The sequence below is a fragment of the Lepidochelys kempii genome, chromosome 17, assembly GCF_965140265.1.
Source record: "Lepidochelys kempii isolate rLepKem1 chromosome 17, rLepKem1.hap2, whole genome shotgun sequence".
Classification (NCBI taxonomy): domain Eukaryota; kingdom Metazoa; phylum Chordata; order Testudines; family Cheloniidae; genus Lepidochelys; species Lepidochelys kempii.
Window position 1 is genome coordinate 19,614,493 of NC_133272.1, and position 23,499 is coordinate 19,637,991.

The following is a 23,499-nucleotide window of genomic DNA, read 5'->3' on the forward strand; positions in this document are numbered from 1 at the left end:
AGCTCCGGCCCTCAGGCTGGGCCACTGAACCACAGAGGTCTCGGCTCCCAGGAGGGATTGCTAGACCGAGGAGCTGTGCCTCGAAACGCCAAGTGCGGGGCAGTTCCTGGACTCTGTTCAGAGTCTAGAGGCCTAAAGCAGGTGGCAGAGCCTGGGCTGGGGGAAAGTCTCATGGTGCTGCTGATACCACTGGAGGCCAGTCACTTTACAGCAGCTGAGGGTCTGACCCTGATGTTTCCTGAATGGTGGCATCTGGCAGGGCAGTGGGGAAGGGGCGGGGGAAGGAGTATGCGACTCTAACCCCACCTGGGCTATCGATGGGGTTTGAACCTGGGACCTCCACTACTAAAAGCTTGGGCCTGTACAGAACGAGAAAAAGGATTGAGTCCATCTGCTGGAACCCGTAGAGGACTGTTATCTGCTTATGTGGACCTGAAGGCAGACGAAGACACTGGTGCACCGATTTTACAGTCAGCAGGGGCCCTCATCGGAGTAGGAACTCAGGACTTCCAGGGCTTTAAAGCACTCCTCCAGGAAGCAGCTGTACTACAGGCTTCACTTGTCCTCCTGCGGGGACTGGAGCAGGACAACGGCCCGTGCTCCCTTAGCGCATACGAGGCCGGGCACTGCTCGGATGACACCACCCAGCTGATTAATTCCCTGTGCCAAATCGAGAAGAAACGGCTCATAAGTGAGGTGTAAAGAGCCATGGAAAGCTCTGGAGAGCAAGAAGAAGGACCAATAAGGGATGTGGGAAGAAGTGACCAAAGACTCTCAAAGAAAAGGGGGGGAAATCAGGAACTAGAACTTAAAGGAATAAATGCTAACACAGCAGCAGCAGGTCACTCCAGGGACCTGTCGGATTTATCTGAGCACAAATGCAAGAAGGATAAGAAAAGTAGAACGGCCGTGTATGCACAGCGGGGGAAATTCACCTCTACAGCTGAAGGTCCTGCACCAGGCCTTAGTGAATTTCACCCAGTGTGAAGGGAGTGTTCGCCCTGCAGGGTTCCACTGAGACACATCAGGAAAGCAAAGATCTAGAAGTCAAGCGCTTAGAAGTGATCAGGGGCCATGGCATGGCCAAAGCATTTGAACTTATTTCTCAAAGGAAGTTTGGAAGAAGAGACCCTGGAGGGATGCTAGCTGGGGAGGAATGGGCAAGGTAAAGGTAACGGAGTTGGCAGCATGTAGGACTAACTGGGCAATAATTTTCCCATTGCACAAGAATTCTGCGATTTTGAAAAATGTTCCTGTCCTGGAGTAGGATGAAAAGTCAAAATCTTGACAATTTTCACATATCAGCAAACCAAACATTTTTCCCATTTGGGACAATGGAAATGTTTCCTTTGGATTTTCAACCTGCTTTTCTTTCCGTCTCACCTTTCCTTAGTCTGCAGTTGCTAATGTTTTTGAAACCAAAAATCATTTTGCCTCAAAATGCTGAAACTTTCCTGTTCAAAAAAGTCAGAATTTTTTTGCAAAAATTTTTTGCAGTGGGAGATTTTTTTAAACTAATCCTGTTCTATGAACGGTTTCAGTTTTAACAAATTGGCATTTTTTTGGCAAAAAATTCCCCAACTAGCTCCCGTGGCCCCCCTGCTGGGGGCCTGGGGTGGAAACATGAAAGGGAATCTCTAAGAAAGGCCATGCCATTGAGATTTCAACCTCCCTCCCCCTAACTCTGAGGGTGTGTATACATTTTGGTAGGAGCTAGAGGCCCTGAACACCACACCCTGAATGGCATTCCCTGCCCGCAGGAGTTTACGGTCTAAATAAGCAAGACTCTCAAAGGGAGAAACTGAGGTACAGAGCAAGTGGACGTGACTACTCCAAGGCGACGCAGCAGGGTCGTGGTAGTGTCAGGAACAGAACTTGCATCTCCTAACACCTTGTTCGGTTCTTGCTGTGCTAAACCCTGCTGTCTCCCTTGGTCCAAAATGGGTCAGGTTCCTTGCTAATATCCAGCAGTCTGTGATCTGGTCGATATAATGGATGGCACCAGGCTGTAACTAACCCTTGCACGGCCAGGGCTATAGGCTCAATGTCCTGAAACAATTCTGTTCTGGACGGGTCGCTTCTCCCCTACCTCACCCCCCCCCCCCGCCCTTGAAGGGGTTCTGAAATGGTTCCCCAATCCCTCACTATGGCACTCGGGGTGAATGCTTCACCTTACACTGGGGCGCGGGCAGTCACCCACTGAAGTCAATAGGACTAGGCGGGTGAATAAGTGCTCCCCAGGGCCAGGGTAGGGTTCACAGCCTGGGCCTGAGAAGAGGCCTGCGACCAGTCCATGGCTCGACTCTCTGCAACCTCTTGCGTTGGGTAAGGAAGGGCTACTCACCAGGGCAGGAGGAAGGGAACCAGGTGCTGGAGCAGCAGTTGTGTTCTTTGTGGTGCACACAGCCCCCCAAGGTGGAGAATGAAATGAAATTCCATGGAAAAGGCACCACCAGTCATGGAAGACGAGGGCCCTGGCTCAGCCTGCGAGGCTGGGGCCCAGGTCCTGGTTCAGTGGTCGCATCTCCTCACCATCCGCCAGTAGCGTGACTTTGAGGTCACGTAACTGTGAGTCCCGCTGGCCCGAGCCTGGAGTTAGGACATGCAGAGACTCCTCTGCCATGCACGAGAGTGCTGCTATTCTGCTGGGGGCAACTTGCCACGGAGCCGCCACGCCCAGGTGTCGCTGGGATCGGCTCGTCCCGCTGGGAGCAGGTCAGAATGAATGGGTTCTGTAAAGCACCCGCGCCGGCTGTGTGGGAGCGGCTGGATCAGGCCCTGGGCCTCCAAGACAGCAGCAGTTACCTGCACAGCTGGGGTGTGAAGGGAGCTTCGAACTGCACCCGAAAACCGATGCGCCATCCATAACTTTTCGGCGGGGCCTGCCTTGCAGCCGGGTGCGCTCCTGTCAGCTGCATTCCCGGAGATTTGCCCCCAGCTGGCTGCTTCGCCAGCAAACGGCGGTGGAGAACTTTGTTCAGTGGAGGCTCTGAGGACGTTGGGTAGCTCCGGGAGGTGGGGGATGCCCCCTGACGCCTCCCATGGGCTGATCCAGTCCCAAGCAACTGGAGATGGCCCAGCTCAGCTAGGGATTCTCCACGGAAGCAGCGAATCCTCCTCCATGCCAAAGTCCAGAAAGATCTGGTACGCTTCTCTGGATTGCATCAATCACAGATCTAGTGTCTCCCAACACCCCCTCTTCTCCCCCTACCCCACCTCATCCTGCCTCCTTTAGCGCCCCCCCCCCCTGCAAATTTATACAGTTGTGCTCAAAAAATAAATTAAATGAAATAAAGCACAAGGACCTTTTGACGGGCCTGAGCAACATAAATAGAAACAACCCATCCCAAACCTTCCTTGGGTCCATGAGCTTTTTGTTCATGAAAGGCCCCCCGCCCCCCGTAGGAGGGTCCAGTCCAAGGTCTCTGTTAAGCATTTTGTTCCCTTGCTCCATGCCCCCCGATCCCCCACCCCAGCATTTGTTTGTAGACATGAAAACCACCCCCCCCCCCCGCCCCAAAAGCAACCCATGACGTTTTGGAGTCCGCCTTGCCCCTCGTGATGGGCGACAGCAGGGTTGTATTTGCCCGGTCACTGCAGCCTGCTGGGAGTAACATCAGCCTGGCCGCCTCCTCCGCTGCCCTGCATGCCCCTTCAGCCAGGGCAAACAGGGGGGCTGGGCGCTGCCTGCATCCCACTCGTCAGCCTCGAGCTCCAGCTGTTAGCAGCTGCCACGGTTGCCCCTCAAACCTCCCCTCCCCACCCCGATCAGCTGTCTCAGCTCCTGGGCTGGAGGGTCTCACCTGGCGGCTCCATCTCCCTCTTCAAGGAGAAGGCGAGGATGTGCTGGAAGGACCAGGCCAGCTTGTGTGAGAGGGGTGGGCACGGAGCCCGGTGACGGGTGGGGCCTGGGCACCCTAGAGCCAACGGGGGCAGGGTGGAAAGGGGAGCGAGAGGGGCATGCCTGCTGCTGGCTCAGAACCCGGCGCTCTCCGAGCTGCTGTGGCTGTTGTAGCTGGGGCTGGGGCTGGGGCTGCGAGAGCGGCTCTGGGGGCTGCGAGTCCGGCTCCGGCTGGTACTGTAGCTGTCGTGGCTCCGGCTGTGGCTCCGGCTGTACGAGTAGCTGCTCAGGGAGCTGGAAGAGGAAGGGCTGGGTCTGTAGTAGGGGATCGGGCGCTTGCGGGCACTGCAAATGAAAGGGAAACTGAGTCAGGGCCAGGCTCGGCAAGACAGGGGGTTGGATTTGGTTCTGGGCTTTGGCTTGAGCACAGAGGGGGAAGCTGAGAGGAGCGGGGGCTTTAGTTTAGTGCCAGCTGAGCCCCACATTTACCCCCTTCCCCCCACTACAAACAATGGGTAAGTTTAGATTCAGATCTGGATCCAAATGTCCTGGCTCAATGGGCCGGACCCAAGGCCAGCTCTGGGCCAGAACTCTGCCCAAAACAGCAGAATCTCATGGCCTGGCTTCAGAGCGGCAGGACTGGGGTGGGTGGGCGGGAGGGGGAAAGGGGGTGCGTGCTGCTCCTTTACAAGGTGATGCTGCTAGGGAACATGGTTGACACCTGTGCCTTGAGGAGGCATGAGCTGCATTAATCTTCTCGCCAAACCCCACTGCCAGCCCCCCTGGCTGCCCCCACAGTGCCCAAGCCGTGGCCCCTGGGTGTTAGTCCTGGATTAGGAGGCTACGACAGAGCAGGAAAAAGGTTAATTGTAGCGTGTGGTTTTTTTCCCCCGACACCAAAGAGTTAAAGCTGCTGAAAAACAGAAGTTAGGGATTAGTGGGGGGGTCTAGGCCAGGCCAGGGTTGGAGGGCTGAGCTGCTGCTAATTCCCGTGGGGTGGCGGGGAGAGAACAAACCTGCCCTTGGGTTCTCCCCCAGCCCAAAGGGGAGGGTCCCGCTCTCCTTGCCCCCATTCAATATGCCAGGTGCCTGGGGGACGGGGACGGGGACAGGGCCAGTGCCCGGGAGGCACCGTGCAAGGGAACCAGATGTCAGAGGGGAAGAAACGAAGGGGAAGCTAAGAACTGGGAGAAAGGAGAAGTGAGGCCAGAGCAGGTTTCCTGTAGGATTGGATCTCTTGACCCCCCACAGCTCCCTGGTACCTTTTGTGGCCCCCTCCCAAGTCCTCCCCCATGCATCCTAAGACCCCCAACTCTTCCCCCCCTGTGGCCTCCAAACCCTCCCCCTGGGCCTCTTGACCACCAGACCCTGCGAGGATGCTCTTTTGTGGACTTCCCTATCCTTCCCTGGGGGCCTCCAGGGGCCTTTCTCTGGGGGTCCCCCAAACCTGCCCTACTGGCCCTTCACCCCATCCCACTTCCTCATCACCTTGCCCCCTGAGCCTTACGCCCTTCTGCAGCTGGCCTCCCCCCAGCACAGTCCCCAGTAAGCCCACCTCACGCGTAGCCCCTCTTCCTTGGCTCAGCCCCATTCCCAAACGCCTCGCCCCACCCTAGACTCAGTGGGCAGCTCCGGCGGGAGAGGCTTAGGGGGTTAGCCCCTCAGCTGCAAGGCTTTCTGCAGCAGGCAATGGCAGGGAGCCAGGATGCTGGCCCCAGAAGCCCACTCAGACAGACTCCATCGCCCCTGACCCTGGCACTCGCAGGCTCAGGCCAGTGGGGCTGGGGCTCCCAGCAGGCAGCGAACCGGTGAGGAAGGAGTGAACGTTACCAAACCACCCCTGGCAGCCCCCAGCCACCGGATACACCCCCCACCCCCCAAACACTGCCCGCCCCAGTGAGTGGTGTTAGTGGGAGCAACAGAGCGAGCCAGACGGCACAGACACAGCTTAGCGCTGAAGGCCTCACACGGTGAATTCAGGGAGACGCGGGGAGCGGGGTCCTGGGCACCATGGTCACCAGGCCCACGGCGACGCTCTCCGAGAGGAACCTTGAGACGGGCTGGAAAAGGAGAGGTTGGCATCAATAAGGGAGGCGGGGAGGAACAGGTCAGACAAACACCCGGGGCTCAGATGCAAACAAGGACACTCCAGACGCCTGCTGAGTCTTCCCATAGGCTGGGCGGGGGCTTGGTGCTCCTTTGCAAGCAAGAGGCCCCGAGGCATCATCCCTCGTTTCTATCTTAGGGACGAACGTGGCCCTCCACGCCCACATTCCTGCAGTTTCTGGGCACATCGCCAGCTTTGCAGCACTGCTGGGAGGCAGGGTCAGGCTGTTATTCCCCATTGTTACAGAAGGGAAACTGTGGCACAGAGCAGCTATGTGACTTGCCCCAGGTCCCACAGCAAACCTGGGGAGAGCAGGGAACTGAGCACAGGGATCCCAAATCCTAGGCTCATGTGCTAACCCTTGTACCACCCTTCCGCCACTTATTTGGGCCCACTGCTCCATTTCTGCCTCGATCCACCTCCCAGCCTAGCCAACCCCAAACAATCAGGACTCAGCCCCCCCCAAATCATGATATTGGCTTTAAAAAAAAATTCACATAATTGTGACTACAGTAAATGTCAGGGGCTGTTTAGTTGCTGTCTGGGTTTTATGCCTTCAGGGGGGGTCATGGCTTCAGGCTTTTTCCCCACCAGCGGAAGGGCTAGGAGTTCCCTTTTCTTAAAAAAATGAAAGCTGAGATTCTCTGTAATCACAGGACTCCAGCAGCTGGGGCTTTAAGAGAAACACCAAGCACTGTGAGACTGGTAATAAAATCACGCAGCTGGGCAAGGCTGCAGCAGGGCTAGAATCCACTAACACCGTGGGGCCCCCACCCAAGTCCCTTCTGTGATGATCCTATCCAGCCCCTATGGCTTGCCATGTGGGAGACAGGGAAGGAGCACATGTGTGTGTGCATGTGTCTGGGGTGATTTGGCGGAGTAGGACTGAGCGCCAAAATAGGACTGTGGGCCCAATTCTGCATTGTCCTGTGACAACGCCCATGGCTTCCCAGGAAGTGCAAGCCAGCAGCAAGCTTGCCTTGTTACGATAGACCCTGGACTCACTTCTAGGTGACTCGTTGGGTGCAGGGGTGGAACGGCTGCACGTTGCAACAAGACCCCCCGAAGGCCTCCCTCTGACTCTGGAAATGCAGCTCCTGGCGAGGCCAGAAGCTGAGCTACAGAGGTTTGAAACTGGCCTCTTACATCGGGGACTCTCTGCCCATCCCATCCAATGGGCGTCACTTCAGCCGAGAGAAGGAGCCAGATGGCTGGGTCCCCGCCTTGCCCTCTGGAGCAGATGTCATTGCTCTAGCATTCACAGAAAGGGACAATGCCAGTGGCATCACCCCACCCATACACCCTCCAGTGGCTGATGCCATTACAGCCCAGATCACAGGACGCTGGAGCATCCCAAAATCCCAGGGGTCTGAAAATACAGCACTTTTGTATGGGGTGCTACATCTGTTCTTGTCTGTAGCGTCTCATAGCCAGGCCCTGCAGGTTTCACAGACTGAGAAATCAACCCATCTAGCACCCTTCCAGTATCGCCCCTTCATGGAGGAAAAAAACCATTAGATCTGAAAGGCAACTTCAAGACCATGGCTTAATTACACCTGCTGGGGGAGGGTGGGCTGGGAACCAAGGTGAGTGCTGTACAGCACTGTATCAATAAGCCGTGGCATTGATTGCATGGCAGTAACACAGATTGTACACACACGCATCACAGGCGGGGGAAAGCAAGTTCCTGCTCCGTTACCTCCATTTCCAGTGATGTCACCTTGCAACACGGCTTCTCTTTTGCAGTAACTGTTTTACTTGCGTCATCACCCTGGCCCTGCAAACCCACACCTGTGTAATGTCAAGCAGCCCCAGAACATCTGGGGCCTGTGATGCTCTAAAGATATGGGTCCAAGCTTCCTGCTGGTGCAAATGGGTGAAAGCTCCTTTGACTTCAGTGGTGTTTTGCCCATTTAAATCAGCAGGGAATCTGGCCCATAGTAAGGCAGGACTGCATTACTCTAACGTCGCAAAGCCACAGTGAGTTACAGGGGTCAATGACACCAGCATTTTACACCATCATGTATTCCATTGGCTTCATATACAGAAAAGCTATCGGAGAAATCCACAGAACACTTTAGCTCATTGCATTGGTACTAATTTTCCTGTCCTCTCTGCCTCTTAAGTCTTGAGTCTAATTGTCAGGGGCAAGTTAGTGCTACAATTCTCACCACTGTGACCTAAGGCTGGTTTTCCATAAATCCAGCTGTCCAAATATTAATGTCACAATTGACAGTAGCTAGAAAGAAACAGGTTAGAAAAGGCAAATCTCAGTTTGAGGTTTAAGTTTCTAGCTCTGAACAAGGTTCTAGTCTTTCAAACTGGGTCTGGTCTCAGATTAACTATTGCCCAGGTTGGAATTTAGGACTGAGATCTTTGTTTAATTTCAAAGAGAGGGAGATTCTGCATTTACAGCGCACGAGAGAAATAGATCTGGGGCAGGATCTTTTGTTTTACAATATAAATAAAATGTTAATAAAAGAAAACATGTATTTACTTATTTTGAAGGATCTTAGAAGCTTGTAATGTTGGTATCTATCTATCGATCCCCATACACACTCATCTATCTATCTATCTACTATGGGGCCCAAGGTTCACCACAGGGGCCTTGTCTAGACTAGGATTTGGACAGTGCTAGCTAACATAGGTGAACAGCCTAGTGTAGACAAGGCAGTGTACCTTTAACACCTGGGAAATTGATTGAATTAACTCTCTCTTTGCTGACCAGCTGCAGCAACCTGGGCTCTGTCTTTGCAGAGGAGCAAAGGGCGTTTTGGGGGCGGACACTGGGGGTTTGAGGCTATCAGTGAATGAGTAAAACCCCTGAGCTGAGCCGGAGCTGAGCCCCTGCACCATGGAGCTACCTTGTAATTCTTCTGGGCTCCATGAAGCTGGGAGAGTCACGCCTCCTCTTCCTGATAGGGGAATAGCTTCTGGAGCGGCGCCTGGCCCGGGCAGGATCCGTGTCACTGTGCCGTGTTCGGGGCTCGTTGTCTTTCTCTCTGGATCCAAACCACACATGTTAGCAGGGTCGGCATGCATCGTGATGCGCGCGCATGTCTGCTACAGGCCTATACGTAGGCCCTGTGTGATCTGTGTCGGCGTGAGTCCACATTTACTTGTGTATACATGCTGACCCCATAGGTGGGTCATGTGTGGGAATGGAACCCAGGACCTGTGGAGTTAAAAACACAAGCCTCTACTGGCTGAGCTAAAGGTAGTTTGGAGCCAGTAGCAGATCATAAACCCCTTGCCTTGTCTAGCCACTAGGGCAAGACAACGAGCCACACCAGGTTAGCTCAGGTTACAGCTGTGACCACACATGGCTTCCGTGGTCACATAAAAGTTGGCACTGGAAAAGGTCTATTCGGTCCCATCTAGTCCACCTCAGTGCAGGACTCTGACCGCTTTGCTTTGACTGTCCCACCAGATGGGGCTTCCGTCGCTTGTCCACCTGTGTGCGTCTACACCCAGACAGGTGGGCAGGCTGGCTGCAATGGGGCTAGCCCTGGGGACCATGCAGAAGCCTCAGCTAGTGCAGAATGTGGCAGCATCTCCAGGGAGGTGGTCACCCTTGTGTGCCCCAGGCTGCCCCGGTTGCCCTCAGATCTCCGGGTGCAATTCGCCACCCCCCTGCCTGATCCATTAAGCTCTCTGTGGTTTGGGTGCCGAGCCTCTTAGAGATGCTGGTGTCTCTCTCCCTGCCCTCCTTACCCCAGCCACTGAGCTCAGCCAGGAAGGCTGGAGCCGAGTACCCCTTGATGACCATGTACAGAGAAGAGAAAAGACGTTCCCAGTGAAGGAAGTGGTTTCCTTCACCTTGGTCTGACAGAGATTGTTGCCCTTCTGGTCATGTTACCAAGCACATTTATCTGCTCAAGCCTCTCCTGATTGGATGGGTAGGTGTGCAAGGCACATGTCTCCATGGGTACATTTGACCCCATGTGTGTGCTGGTGTCCTTGTGCGAACACTGGCTGGGTGCCTATCTGTGCCCAAGTGTCTGCTGGCATCCTGACCTATGCCTTTGCCAGTGTGTCTCTGTGCCCATGTACCACCCCACCCCGTGATCCTGTCTGGGGGGACGTGTGCTGCTGGGGCCTCACCTGCTTGAGTTTTTTTTCTGCGATGGAGACTGGCTCCGGCTCCGTGCTGGTCTTTTCTCCCGGGATCGCGACCGGGATTTGGATGGGGAGCCGCTGGAGCTCCAGGAGCTGCTACGGGACAGGCTCTTCCTTCTCTCGGAGTTGTGCCTGGAGTGCTTGACAGGGGACTGGGAGCTGCTGTTTGGCCTGCCCCGGTGGTGTCTGTCCTTCACCCTGCAAGTCCATTGGATCAGACAGCCAGTCACTATCTCAGCCCCACTCCCTGTCACCCGCTGGCCTCCACCAGGTTTCCAAGGAGACAGGAACACCCCACTTCCAGTTGAATCCCTTGAGAACAATGCGGCGTGGGCATCCAGGAGCAACAACAGGCCCTAACAACAGTTAGGGCCTGATTTTCAGAAGTGCTGGGCACCCATAATGCCAAATGACGTCAACGGGACCCTTGGGTGTTCTGAAAATCAGGCCATGAACATTCAGTGACCCCACATGACTGTGTCAATTAGGGTACCCATCAATGACTAATATAGGGCTAATTTTATTCTTTAGTAGAATGGCTATTTCTGCTGCCAAGGCACTCCCTATACCGTATATAATTAACCTATGGAACTCACTGCCACAAGATAATACTTAGGCCAAGTTTAGCAGGATGCCAAAAAGTCTGAGACAGTCATATGACTAATAGGAACCTCAACAGTTCCATTAGACGGGACAAATATTTGTGAAAGGGATACAAATCCGCATGCTTCAGGGCATAAGCCAACCACTCACTTTCAGGGGTCAGGAAGAAACTTCCCCAAGGAGCAGATTATTCCACAATTGTTCACTAAAGGGTTTCTAGCACCTTCTTCTGAAGCATCTGGCACCAGCCACTGTGAGGACTTGGACTGTATGGACCAATGGTCTGATACAACCTGGTGATACCTGTCTTCCACGTATTGGGAAACAGAGGCTACAGTGGTTTTGGGTTGCAGTGTACAGTGTCTGATCCTGATTCTCAGGGGATTGCCATGCGCTCCACAAGAAGATCAGAAGAGAATAAACTGGAAGTAGCTTTTCTCCTTTGGGCGCGTTTCCCTGCAAACCTGGAACGTGCACACATCTCTAGGTCTGGCACTGCTCCGATACCATTTCCAATCTATAGACAGGGCAGATCAGGGAGGGCAGGTGGGGGTCCCGCTCACTGGGCCAGTGAGTCCTGTGCAACGAAAGCCCTCTATCCAGCCTACATTTCCCCTTCCTTCATGCTCCTACCCAGCCGGAGCAATCCGTGGTGTTAATGCCCTTTGGAGCCATGTAGCCTGCGCTCACATCTCCCCTTTAGGAGCTCCTCTGCCAAGCAGTGGAACCCCGCAAGCCAGTCCTCCAGCGCCAGGATCATTTCCACCACTCTTCTCTGCGCTGCTCCCAGCCTGCCAGTCAAACTTTGCCCCACAGTGAACACCGGGTGCTGGGGCGATCGCATCATCGCCATCAGAAGGGGCCCTGTTAGCTCCAAGGCCTCTGCTTAATGGGTCTCTCGCTCTATCACAGCCCCCCTCCCCATGGCATCTCCGCCTCTCGCACGCTTTAATGTCTTTACCCGGCTCCTGCTGTGAGCCGCATTGGACAGGCAGAGAACTGTGGCCCGGAAAGGCAACGAGACACCCAAGGGAGTGCAGGGAGTTTATGGCAGGGCAGAGAATTGAACCCAGCTATCCAGGGTGAAACACCAGTTGACCTCATGGGTGGAGGATCACGCCCTGCAGGCAGCGACCGGGCTCTGAGCTCTCCGGGGCCCCTCCCTTCATGGCCCCGACTCTTACTTTTTCAAATGCGCCCCATGGTTCTTCTCCGCCCCCCGCGCCGCTGGGTAGGGGTGCGAGCAGGCCGACCCCTCCGAATCGCTGCTGTAGTCGGTGTGGCTGAGCGAGTGGGGGGACTCCTTCTGGGCCGAGGCCTTGGCCTTGCTCCTCCCCTTGTGTTTGTGCAGCGACGCGGACCGGGAACGGCGTCGGTGGAGGTACTTGTCCCCTCCGGAGCATCGGCCTCCTTTCTCCGGTGACACCGACCGGGGGCTTCTGGGGCCGCGTCTGCCGCCCTTGGAGCGGGGGGACGGCGGCTCGGTCTTGACATGCCCCCTGGGAGAAGGGGACGTGGAGTCCAGCCTCTGACGGGAAGAAAGAAAACAGGGGTGGGGAGGAAAGAAGAGAAGAAAGAAGGGGAGAGAGGTCTTTAAAGGGGAACCCCAAGCCAGAAGTGCAATTCACAACGTCAACGCACATTGCATAAGGCAGGCTACACAGAACTCTACTCTGAATCTGCCCTCCTGCTCAGCCTTTCGACCTCAACAATGCAGCTCATGCAAATCTCCGCATGCAAAACACAAAAGAAATCCATAAATCAAAAACTGGAAGAAGGGAGGGAGACTTCAAATGAAAAACCATCTGAAATGGAGTTTAAAAAAAACCCAAAATAAACTGTGTGTAAACACCAAACAAACTAAAAAATATAAAAAATAAGAGAGAGGTTGGAGGGGGAAAATAAATTGGACTTAATGAGGAAAAACCAAACCAAACCAAACCGGGATATTGAAGGGAACGGGCCTGAGGGGAAGGAATGGAGTGGTGGGTCTTATACATAGTGTTTGGGTTGAAACAAACCAAGGTGTGAGGAAGACAGCACAGAAAGATGGCGAGGGGTGGGGCCGGGAGGTAATGGGCATGGAGGGGGGCAGGGGGAAAAAAAGTATAAAAAACAAAAAGGAAGAGAAACATTAAAGAAAAAAAGAAAAGAAAAGAAAACTCCACAAATGTCGTCATTACTGAAATAAACAAATGGTTCTGAACTCTTCCTGGGAAACTGTTTTTATCTGTGAGTGCAGAGCCCTGCTGAGTTTTCACCAGCGCTCTACATGGACTCCTGCTTTCTGCTTCCATTTTTTTTTCCTTTTTGTTAAATTCTGATTTTTTTTTTAAGTCCCTCTTGGTTAACATCCACTTACCAAAAAAGTGGCATTTCCTCCTTTAGTAGGTAAGGTATGAAGAGAAGGGAAAAGCGGGGCAATATAAGTGCATCATTAGATTCACAAAAATGCAAGAGAGAACGAGAGAGAGAGAGAGAGAGAGAGAGAAAGAAGAGAAATAAAACAAAACAACTCACTTCTCCTAGGCCTCGGAAACATCAACCATGTGAGAAACAAACTCTAGCTGGATTTGCATTTGCATCAGCTCTGCTTTGTTTGGTAAGCAAGTTCAGCGTAGGAGCACCGTTTTTTGGTTGGTTGGACGGCTTTTACTTAAAAACATTGAGTTCAAAGCCTTTAGACCCTGCATATTTCACCCAGTGCCCTGCTACTTAGGCATTCAATAGCATAATATCGGCCTGCCAGATCCAGCAAAGGCCTATAAGGAATTCTCCAGGACAGTCTTGGCAATGAAATCCCATGGTGTGGATGGGAGCGGGGCAGTAGGGAAGTGGTACCAGCAAGTTTTTCCCCCAGTGGTAATATTCCAGAATCTAGCCAATGGCCCAAGTGGCACAAGAGAGGCCTGTGAGAAAGCAGTACAATTTCACATTGACTCGTAGCCATGATCTGGTGTGAGCCGGCATGTCGGCTAGAATCCCACCTTGCATGGAATCACTGTGGCTCGATATGAAATATACACACGGATTTGCACACGAAGAGCTAGCTTCTGGGCCCTCGCGGTACCGCAGCAAAGCAAATGGGGGAAACGGGGCACTTTCTCCCCTGGTTTGAAATCAATGTAAGCGAGAGAAAACGCCGCTGACGCTGTCTGGAACCGCGGGCGGAGCCGTCTTTTCATTTCCTTCCAACTGGGTGAAGACACCCCCTGGCGACTGAGCTGCACTGCTGACAGCTCAGCTAGCCTACGACTACAAAAGACAGTGGGATCAGCATAGTGCATCCCGCTAAATAAAGTGAATCAACAAACTGCTGCCATGCTGTTCATGGCATCCCTGCCCATTGGGTTCACTTGCCTATAGGGCTCTAGTGACACTGTATAAGATTAGCCAAGTCAGACCCCTTTGAGGAGCTCAGCATTATTCCACAGATAGGGAAACTGAGGCACAGAGCAGTTATGCTCACTCCCCTAGACCACACGACTTGAGTGGCTGGCTCTTGGGCTTCTATTTTACCCTCTGCCCATTTGTAAAACCAATGGAAGCGTGTGATATGCTGACAATAGAACCTAGCAATGGTTCCTTCTAATTACTGTCAGTGCAAACTGCCCCAGGAATCACACCGATATAGACTATTTTAAGTCACACAAATGTTTGTATGTTTCAGTAGTATGTATCTTAACTCCACTCCAATTATAGGTTATAGAAATTAGGGCTGATACTGCTTCAAGGGGAAAAAGAGCAAACCATGGGCCATTAAAGCCAATGGAAAGGCTCCCACTGACTTCAGTGGGCTTCGGATCAGGCTGTATGAGGCTGAGTATCTCCAGAATTCCTGCAAGCAGTTATAGCCTGGTTCCTTCGAGCAGCCAGATGCCATTGAAAAGAGGTTGAGCTAATAAGCTGGGGAACAAAAAGGGGTCCTAAGTCTACCCTTAACTCTGCCCCATTCTCACGTGCTTTTCACCTTTACTGGATTTTCACCTCCCTGTTGCAATAGTGCTCTCTACCAAGTCACACCTGATAACACAATTGTTTTAGTCACGTCTTACTTTCATTCTCACCAGTGTCGCTTGCCACACGTCCTTACAGTTCATGCTGCTGTTTATCCTTAGCTTCGCTGGTGGGGGGTAGAGGGCCGACAAGCATAACGGATCCATGCCCCCGGCTGGATTCAGACCTGCACTTACCCAAGCCGCCTGTGCAGCGTAATTCTGATCTGGAGCCCCGCCTGCAGTTCTGGGGCTGGGACCCCACACAGCTCTGTACAGGCACCTCACATCGGACCTGGGTAGACCCCTGCTATTCCAGCCCTGGGACTTCACAAGGGCCATAATACCGTGCATTATGACAATCCTAGGCCTGGGCTAAGCAGACAGTCCCAGCTGCGACAAACAGATTTGGGGCAGTTGCTGGCTAGAGATTAGCCCGAGAGTGAAAAGTTGATTGCCAGGTGGGGCAGGACCCAACCCTAGCTGTCCCATGGGGAAGGCTGCAGCATCCCCCTAACCAATGCTGAAGGCACTTTGCAGCCTCTTCAAAGGGGAATTGGCTTGGCCTGAGCGGTACCTGGTAGGCAGCTCTGGAGACTGACGTCCGCTCTTTACCCACAGATCAGACAAAGCAAGGGACTCGGCTGCACGAGTTTCTCCCACCCCGCCCCGGTGTCTCCGCACTGCTAGGGAGACATTGTGTCCTACGGGCGAGGGTCTGTCTCCCGGAGCTCTTCTGTGCTGGGCCGGCCAGCACAGGGGGCGTAGTGAGGGGAGTTTACTGACATGGAGTCCAGTGCACGTGGCACTGACCCGAGACCACTGGAATTCACAACGGGGAAAGCCTGGCTGCCAGGTGGAAACCTGGGCCCCTCAATATAACTTTAGGCTCCTAAATCCAAGTGGCCTCCTATTCAGAGCTGCTCCCAGTCCCACTTTCCTCTGGCTGCCCAGATTCAGGAAATGGTTCCTATGATATACCAAGGGGTTTGGTGCCCAACTCCTACTGGATTCCAAAGAGATTTGGGCAACCTCCTAACTCCCTGGGGCTCCTCTGAAAGACCCAGCCTGGGTGCTCAAGGTTTGGCTCCTACATTCATATTTAGGCACTTAAGTGGCCTGATTTTGAAGACTACTGAGCAGCGGCCAGTGCATTCAGCGGGTACAGGACTGGTCCCATACGTGATGACGAGGTCTTAGTGTGAACAGAGTGCAGTGGCTTGTAAAGATGAACTCAACTTTGCCTCCGAACCTTCCCTCTCCTGGTCTCTCTTGCAGTATCAGGGGCAAAGACCCGAGCTTTGAGTTCTGGGTCCAGACAGGGCCCCAGGGCCTTTTCTCTCAGTGTCCTTTGCTGCCTCCTGGCCCATCTCAGCTGACACTAGGGGTAGGATGGGTTACATCAGCTTGGATGGCTTTCCCTGGATGACTGATTGGTAGCAACACACTAAACACTCCAGGGGAAGAAACACCATGCAGTCAGATGTTTCAAACCCAGAACAACTGTAAACCAGGCACAGGGAGGTATAATCACCCAGCGACATGCCCTTGACTCGCTGCATGAGCATTTCCACTCTCATCTCCTGACTCAAGGACACCCACTCCCCTCCCAGCTCAGATTCTCCTGCCCAGGGGCTTTGTAACATCCCCACCCCCACGATTTATCCTTCCTCGCCCCCAGCTCCTCAGTGTCACAGCCCAGGGATGCTTGTTCCTGCATTTCCACCTTGTGTCTACATCTGAGGATTCCCCCTGTGCCCCACATTGCAGGGTCCCTGACCTTATCTCACGTCCTGGGGGTGTCCCTGGCCGAGGAGTTTCCCTGGCATCTCAGCACCTTCAGACAAAACGAACAGTAACAACAGTCATAGCGAATCAAAGCTGCAAGCAACAGTCCTGAACTAAGCAACTCACAATGGCACACAAGTGGCTAGCATTGAGACCTGTAGCAATCCTCTCGGCTGCACTTGGGAAGCACACATCCATGATCATTGCTCAGCCGTTTGAGCGAACCTGTCACGCAGAGATGGAAAACGTATGCCGTTCTTACAGGACTGAGCCCCACTTCACACTTATTCAGACACTTAAGGCCGACATTTTTGACACTGATGGTAATTAACTGAGGGAACAATTCTCCAAGGGCCCTGGTGGATTCTCCATCACGGACAATTTTTAAATCCGGATGGGATAGTTTTCTAACAGCTCTGCTCTAGGAATTATTTTGGGGCAGGTCTCCGGCCTGTGCTGTGCAGGAGGGGCAGGCCAGGTGATCACAATGGTCCCTTCTGGCCTTAGCAGCTATGAATCTACACCCCCATCACACCAACAACCAACTCCTCCCTGACGGGAGAGGTGCTTAGCTACAGGTGAACATAGCGCATTCGAAGTGGAGATCTCGGCTCTAGTTACCGAGTTCAGACCAGGTGACCAGTTTTTACCGTTAGGCCCCTGAGTTAGGTCACCTGCTTCCACATCTGGGCAACCAAATCGGCACGTAGGCCCGGACTTCAAAAGGTGTTTAGGAGTGGCTCTGCTATGCCTAAGTGATTTGGGAGCCCCAGGCCCATTTCTAAGGAATTTGGGTGCCTAATTCCCACTGAAATGAGTCTTAGGCACCCACATCACTTTCGACAATGAAACTTAGACTCCTAAGTCAGTTAGGAGTCGCACTGCTGAGCGGCACACCCCGTAAACGCCTGTCAAAAGCTGGAGCCTTTGAGGATCTGGGCCATAGCTATGTGCATCAGATTTAGTTCTGATCTGAGGACCTGAAGGCTCCATCCTCTCCCCATTCAAGTCAATGATAAAGCTCCTGTTGAGCTTTGGCACAGACTCCAACTGCACAGCTGGGTGACTTGATGAAGATGCCCGTGTACAATAACAGGACTCTGCCTCGGTGGGTTGGAATCAGGGCAATTTCTGCATGTGCGGCCTGCCTTTCAGGGACTCACACGGGTAAGGTTTAGATGCGCCATAGGCAGCAGCAGGGGGAAATTGCTATAACATACAGCAGCAGCATTGCTCAAGGTTTCCAGCTGAATTTTGTCCGGGGCATCACGGCTCAATGCCGTGAGTAGGCTGGCGTCCTCAGCGCTTGGGATGAGAGCAGTGACCCAGGCAGGAGGAAAAGGTTGCATTGTAAAAGGGACGCGCTTAAATTTCCTTGCAAGCAAACTGGTAATTAGCGGGGCTGGGAAGCGGAATCTGGGGAAAGCTCATGAGTGTTAGCAAGGCTCTGGGGAAGACACCCGGGTTGGGACTGAAAGTCACCCCACCTTTAAAATGTACCTGGATGTGGCAGGGCTCCTTTAATAAGCTGCCATGGGGACTAACTCCCCCAGGTTGGGCGGACAGTATCCATGGATTCAGGCTACAGAGTGCATACACTGCAATTACATCCAGTGCCCAGTAACTGCGTACTTGGGTGGGAAGACACAGCCCACTTCATTTCCCTTCCTAGCATGCTCTCCCATGATTCTGCAGAGGAGACACTGAGCGGCTTGCTTAGGCTCTGGCCGGTTACACTCTTGTAACAGTGAAAATGACCATGCCCTCATTTCCGTTCTTTTGACCCTTTACCAAGACAGGGAGCGAGAGAAACTGCAGGTCTGCTTGTTGAGCTATAGCTACCCTCCAGACCTCCCTCCCTCTCTCCGTCTGTCTCGGTTTCTTTGTTATCTCTGCTAGCACCGGGAGTGGTGGAGAGAATCATCCTAAAATGCATTGTCAGGAATAAAAGCAAAATTGACCAACATTATAACATTTAACCAGAGAAGCTCAAGGTCAACAGTGAGCAGGCTCCATTTGTGAGGATGCTTATTAAGTTGACAATGCCTTAGGGGGCTGGGAGGGGTTGGAATACCTCTCCCCAAGCTTAGAACCCAGTCCCTGCAGACGCGTGGTTCCTAGCAGGCGGTGGGCTACTAACAGTGGTAAGCACGGTGGGTGAAATTCACCCTTGTGCATCGACGCAGCACAAGGCCTGTGCATGCATTACGTCCCCGTAAGCGCTAATTGTAAGGCCTTGCGTTGGTCCCGTGAATTTCACCCTTGTGCTAAGTTAGCACGGCCAAGCTTTTCAAAACCGAGCCCCTAACGCAGGGCTCATGAAGCCATACGTAGGTCCCTGGCTCATTCCCATAGCAGTGAAGGGGAGTTCTGGGAGGCTGGTCACTTCTGGCAGTCAGCCAGGTGCCGCAGTACCAGTTTGGGAACCTAGGTGTGTGTCTTTGAAAGGCCTCCTCTGCACCCCTGCATTTGCATGATCAGGCCCATCATTTACAACATGCTTTCTGGCATCAATTCAGCAAAGCACCTATGCACATGTATTAAAGTCAATGGGACATAAGCAGGTCCTTAAAGTTAAGTATGTATTTAAGTGTTTTTCCTTATAGGTATGATTTGCTGAATCAAGACCAAGTCCAACCAAAATTGCTTCTTGCTTTGCTTCTTAGGCTGAGCCAGACATCACAAATGGAACAAGAGGCTGATTAAAAGACGACAAAAAGGAGAACATCTCTATATTTTCTCTCCCGTCCCCCTTAATGACCTAAACTTCCTCAACTTTCAATAACCCAAGAAATAAACAGGCTGGAACAATCATTGGAATCGCTGGTCCTTTTTCATTTGGTCTTGTCTCTATTTGTCATTAAGTTTGTTTGTCTTGTTACCCAGCCCCTAAAAAATCACAGAGGAAATCAAATTGACTAGACAGAATTATACCATTTATGGAAACAAACACAAAGTTGGAGGGCTAAAACACACAGAAATGCATTCTAACAACGGAACAAGAAACGGGGCAGGAGGAAAGGAAAGAAAGAAAGAAAAAAAATTACATGGACAGAAAAAAAAAGTGAAAGAAGAGCATGGCTTTGTAGCTAACTGGGAAAAATAATACAAGTTAAAAAATTATACAGAGCCACCAAAAAGACAAAATGAAAGAGAAAAAGAGAGAGAGAGAGAGAATAACATTAAATCAAGCTACGGTGCTTTTCAACAGGCTGATCTGCAGAAGTGAACGTGCAGAGGCGGACAAAATACCTACCTTCTGCTTTGTCAGTGACAGGAATGCAATAATAAAAAAGAAAACAATAAACTCCACATTTGGAGTGCAGAATGGGAAAAAGACAATGACTCTTTAGTAATGTGATTTAGACCCCTTTGTAATCAAGTTTGCGTTGTTCTGAACTGGTTTGGCTTGTTGGCATTGGTCTGGTTTTCACTGATCTTGTTGAGCGGGTGAAGGAGGCAGCCGTATTGGGGGTTCGTTTGGTGGTTCAACCAGGCCTCTAAATAGCAGCGCTTCTGTTCTGTTTTAAAGTCTCTACGTACCATCACAAAGTCCCAAAGAGCATGCAAGTAAAGCAACGGATGAAGGCAGAACATGTCAAGGTTTACTGGGTTATTTGGGCACTGGGGTAGGCTAAGAGTGGCCCACAGAAAAAAAAAAAAAGAGAGAGAGAGAGAGAGAGTACGGGAGAGAGGAAAAGAGAGAGACGGGAAGGGAAGGGAAGGGAAGCCAACCAGAGTGAAAGGATGGGATGAAAATCTGAATGGTCCATTTAAAAGGGAAGCCAACTCCACCTGAACACTGACAATATTGTTTGTTTGCCCCCAACAGGCCAATACTCCCCCGAGGCTAATTTTAGGGGTGGGGTTTGGTGAATACACAGTTCAAGGAACACACCCAGTCAATACAGCCTCCCTATTTCCAAGCTCCCTGACTGCTCTCCGGGGGTTGAGGGGTGAGCAATGCTGCCTGCTGGACGATGAAGTAGTAGAGGTGTCAAGCCCCGCTCCACCAAAGCGCGCAGTGGGGCCAACTCTTACGATAGGTTTCAGAGTAACAGCCGCGTTGGTCTGTATCTGCAAAAAGAACAGGAGGACTTGTGGCACCTTAGAGACTAACCAATTTATTTGAGCATAAGCTTTCGTGAGCTACAGCTCACTTCATCGGATGCATGCCGTGGAAAAGAAAGAAGATGTTCTTATACACACAAAGCATGAAAAGTCACTACTACAGGACAGGCCCAACAAAGAAAATAACAGAACGCCACTAGCCATCACCTTCAGCCCCCAACTAAAACCCTCCAACGCATTATTAAGGATCTACAACCTATCCTGAAGGATGACCCAACACTCTCACAAATCTTGGGAGACAGGCCAGTCCTTGCCTACAGACAGCCCCCCAACCTGAAGCAAATGCTCACCAGCAACCACATACCACACAACAGAACCACTAACCCAGGAACCTATCTTGCAACAAAGCCCATTGCCAACTGCGTCCACATATCTATTCAGGGGACACCATCATAGGGCCTAATAACATCAGCCACACTATCAGAGGCTTGTTCACCTGCACATCTACCAATGTGATATATGCCATCATGTGCCAGCAATGCCCCCCTGCCATGTACATTGGTCAAACTGGACAGTCTCTACGTAAAAGAAGAAATGGATACAAATCAGATGTCAAGAATTATAACATTCATCAACCAGTCGGAGAACACTTCAATCTCTCTGGTCACTCGATTTCTGATCTCAAAGTGACTATCCTTCAAAAAAAAAACTTCGAAAACAGACTCCAACGAGAGACTGCTGAATTGGAATTAATTTGCAAATTGGATACAATTAACTTAGGCTTGAATAGAGACTGGGAATGGTTGAGTCATTATAAAAAGTAACCTATCCCCCCCCCCCCCCCCACTGTTCCTCAGACATTCTTGTTAAACCCTGGATTTGTGCTGGAAATGGCCCACCTTGATTATCATACACATTGTAAGGAGAGTGATCACTTTAGATAAGCTATTACCAGCAGGAGAGTGGGGTGGGGGGAGAGAAAACCTTTTGTAGTGGTAAATACCCATTTTTTCATGGTCTGTGTGTATAAAAACATCTTCTGTATTTTCCACAGTATGCATCCGATGAAGTGAGCTGTAGCTCACGAAAGCTTATGCTCAAATAAATTGGTTAGTCTCTAAGGTGCCACAAGTCCTCCTTTTCTTTTTGCAACTCTTATGATGTTACCCCAAGGCTTATGCTCTTGGGTTAAAGCTTCCGGTCCCGGAGTTGCGAATCCATGAGAAACTCAGCTGTCAGGTTCTAGTCCCTGTGACTGTGGGGCAAAGCTTGAAACTGACTTGAATTCATTTCCATCCTACACAGGGTTTACAGTTTGGTTCAATGGCTCTCAGCACCCCTCCTCTACAAATTGTTCCAGCACCAGGGCAGGGACTGTCTTTTTGTTCTGAGTTTGTACAGTGCTGAGCACAGGCGGGCTCTGGTCCATGACTGGGGTTCCAAGGTGCTACCATGATACAAATAAATAAATACATAACAAGACTAATCATTAGATCTCGTTACTTACTTTTGTGCCTTGAGAGCAGAAAGAAAAGGACCTACGTATTTGGGGGGGGAGGGGACTAGATTTTGAATTTGGAAATAAGTCCAGCGACTTTTCTTATCTGCACAGTTATCTTCCCTTTTAAATTCTCTGGTCAAAAGATGGAGATGGAAATACAATGTTCAACGGTTTGACTATTAAGATAACAGCTGTTTGTTTTTTTTTCCTTCTCCACATTAACACACGGCAAAGCACAGAGATTCGAGGACGACACAGCGACGACAGGGAAAGAAATAGAGAAACATAGAGTTTGCATTTCTGTACGTCACGAAGGGACAATAAATCAATGATTTTTAAAAAAGGAAACTAAACAAGGGAAAAGCACGTTCAGTCCCTGCCCTCCCCCTCAGCCCTGCTTCTGCTGAGCAAGAAATGGAATTGTATATTACCGTTTTCAAACAGGAGGCTAAAGAAAAACACAGATGGGATTAAAAAGAAAACAAACCAAAAAGAGAGAGAGAGAGCGAGAGAGAGAGAGAGTTGTCGGAGAAAGGCACCGCCAGCGCTTGTTAACAAATGGAACTCGTATTTATTCAGCCGTGACTCTGATATGATGGGGCAGCAATGAAGGGACACGGAGATGGGGGGCTCTTTTTGGTAACCTCTGCATCGTTATCCAAACGACATGGTCAGCGGCTTGCTAAATCCACACGGGGCCTTTGATCCGGAGGGGGGCGGGGGTTGGGGGGTTGGGATTTCAGGGAAGGGTTCACAAAGACTAAGGACAATCGATAAATCACCATGGGTTTGTGACTTAGGGGGAGGGGTGCTTGTGGGATGGGAAGCAGAATCATAATAAAAATAAACCATATTAAAAAAAAAAACCCACAATATAGAGGAAATCAAAGAGCCGCTACAGGGATTGGACTGAAATCTCTGGGTTGGGCAACATGATTGTTAGTGGGAATTAGCCTCGAAGGCAGTGGGGACTGGGGGGAGGGAAAGAAAGGAAGGGAAATATGAAAATGTAAAATTTGATTGCTGAAATATACTAGAGCCGTAGGATTGCATTTGCTTCAGGCTACTATACACCATTCCTCCCTGCCCCCGTGCAATAAGATCTCCAAAGCCCATCTCACCACATCCTGATTGTTACAGAATGAGCAGGAAATCCACCCCAGCTCTTTCCACTCTGTCCCAAAGCCCAACCAAGTCAATGCAGAGACACCCGCTGACTTGGACAGACTTTTGATCAGGCAGCATCCTGATACAGGAGGCAAAACAGGAGATCTCTGGTGCAAAGCTTGAAAGCACAGTTCAGAGTTCAAAGGCAGAACACTTCTCCGTGGCTCTTGGGAAACCTGTCCTAAAGCAAAGTTTTCTGTTACTAGAGCGGAGTGGAAAGGGGGATTTCTGTCCTGTGGGGAATGCCGAAACTTCAGCATTTGTTTTTGTCCCAAATTGGGACACAACGCTGAAAAATATTGAAATT

The 23,499-nt window shown here is 51.5% G+C and overlaps 1 protein-coding gene across 2 annotated transcripts in view; it reads right to left on the reverse strand.

Moving 5' to 3' along the window:
* Positions 1 to 3,535: 3,535 nt before the first annotated feature.
* Positions 3,536 to 23,499, reverse strand: part of SRRM3 (serine/arginine repetitive matrix 3) — a 171,316-nt gene continuing 151,352 nt past the window's right edge. For both annotated transcript variants that reach the window (XM_073315243.1, XM_073315245.1), the window contains 4 exons: positions 11,855 to 12,198; positions 10,053 to 10,265; positions 8,813 to 8,950; positions 3,536 to 4,186 (listed from right to left, as the gene is read on the reverse strand). In XM_073315243.1, the coding sequence (XP_073171344.1) occupies positions 3,976 to 4,186; positions 8,813 to 8,950; positions 10,053 to 10,265; positions 11,855 to 12,198 (906 nt within the window). In that variant the 3' untranslated portion in view covers positions 3,536 to 3,975. The remainder of the gene's footprint in view (positions 4,187 to 8,812; positions 8,951 to 10,052; positions 10,266 to 11,854; positions 12,199 to 23,499) is intronic.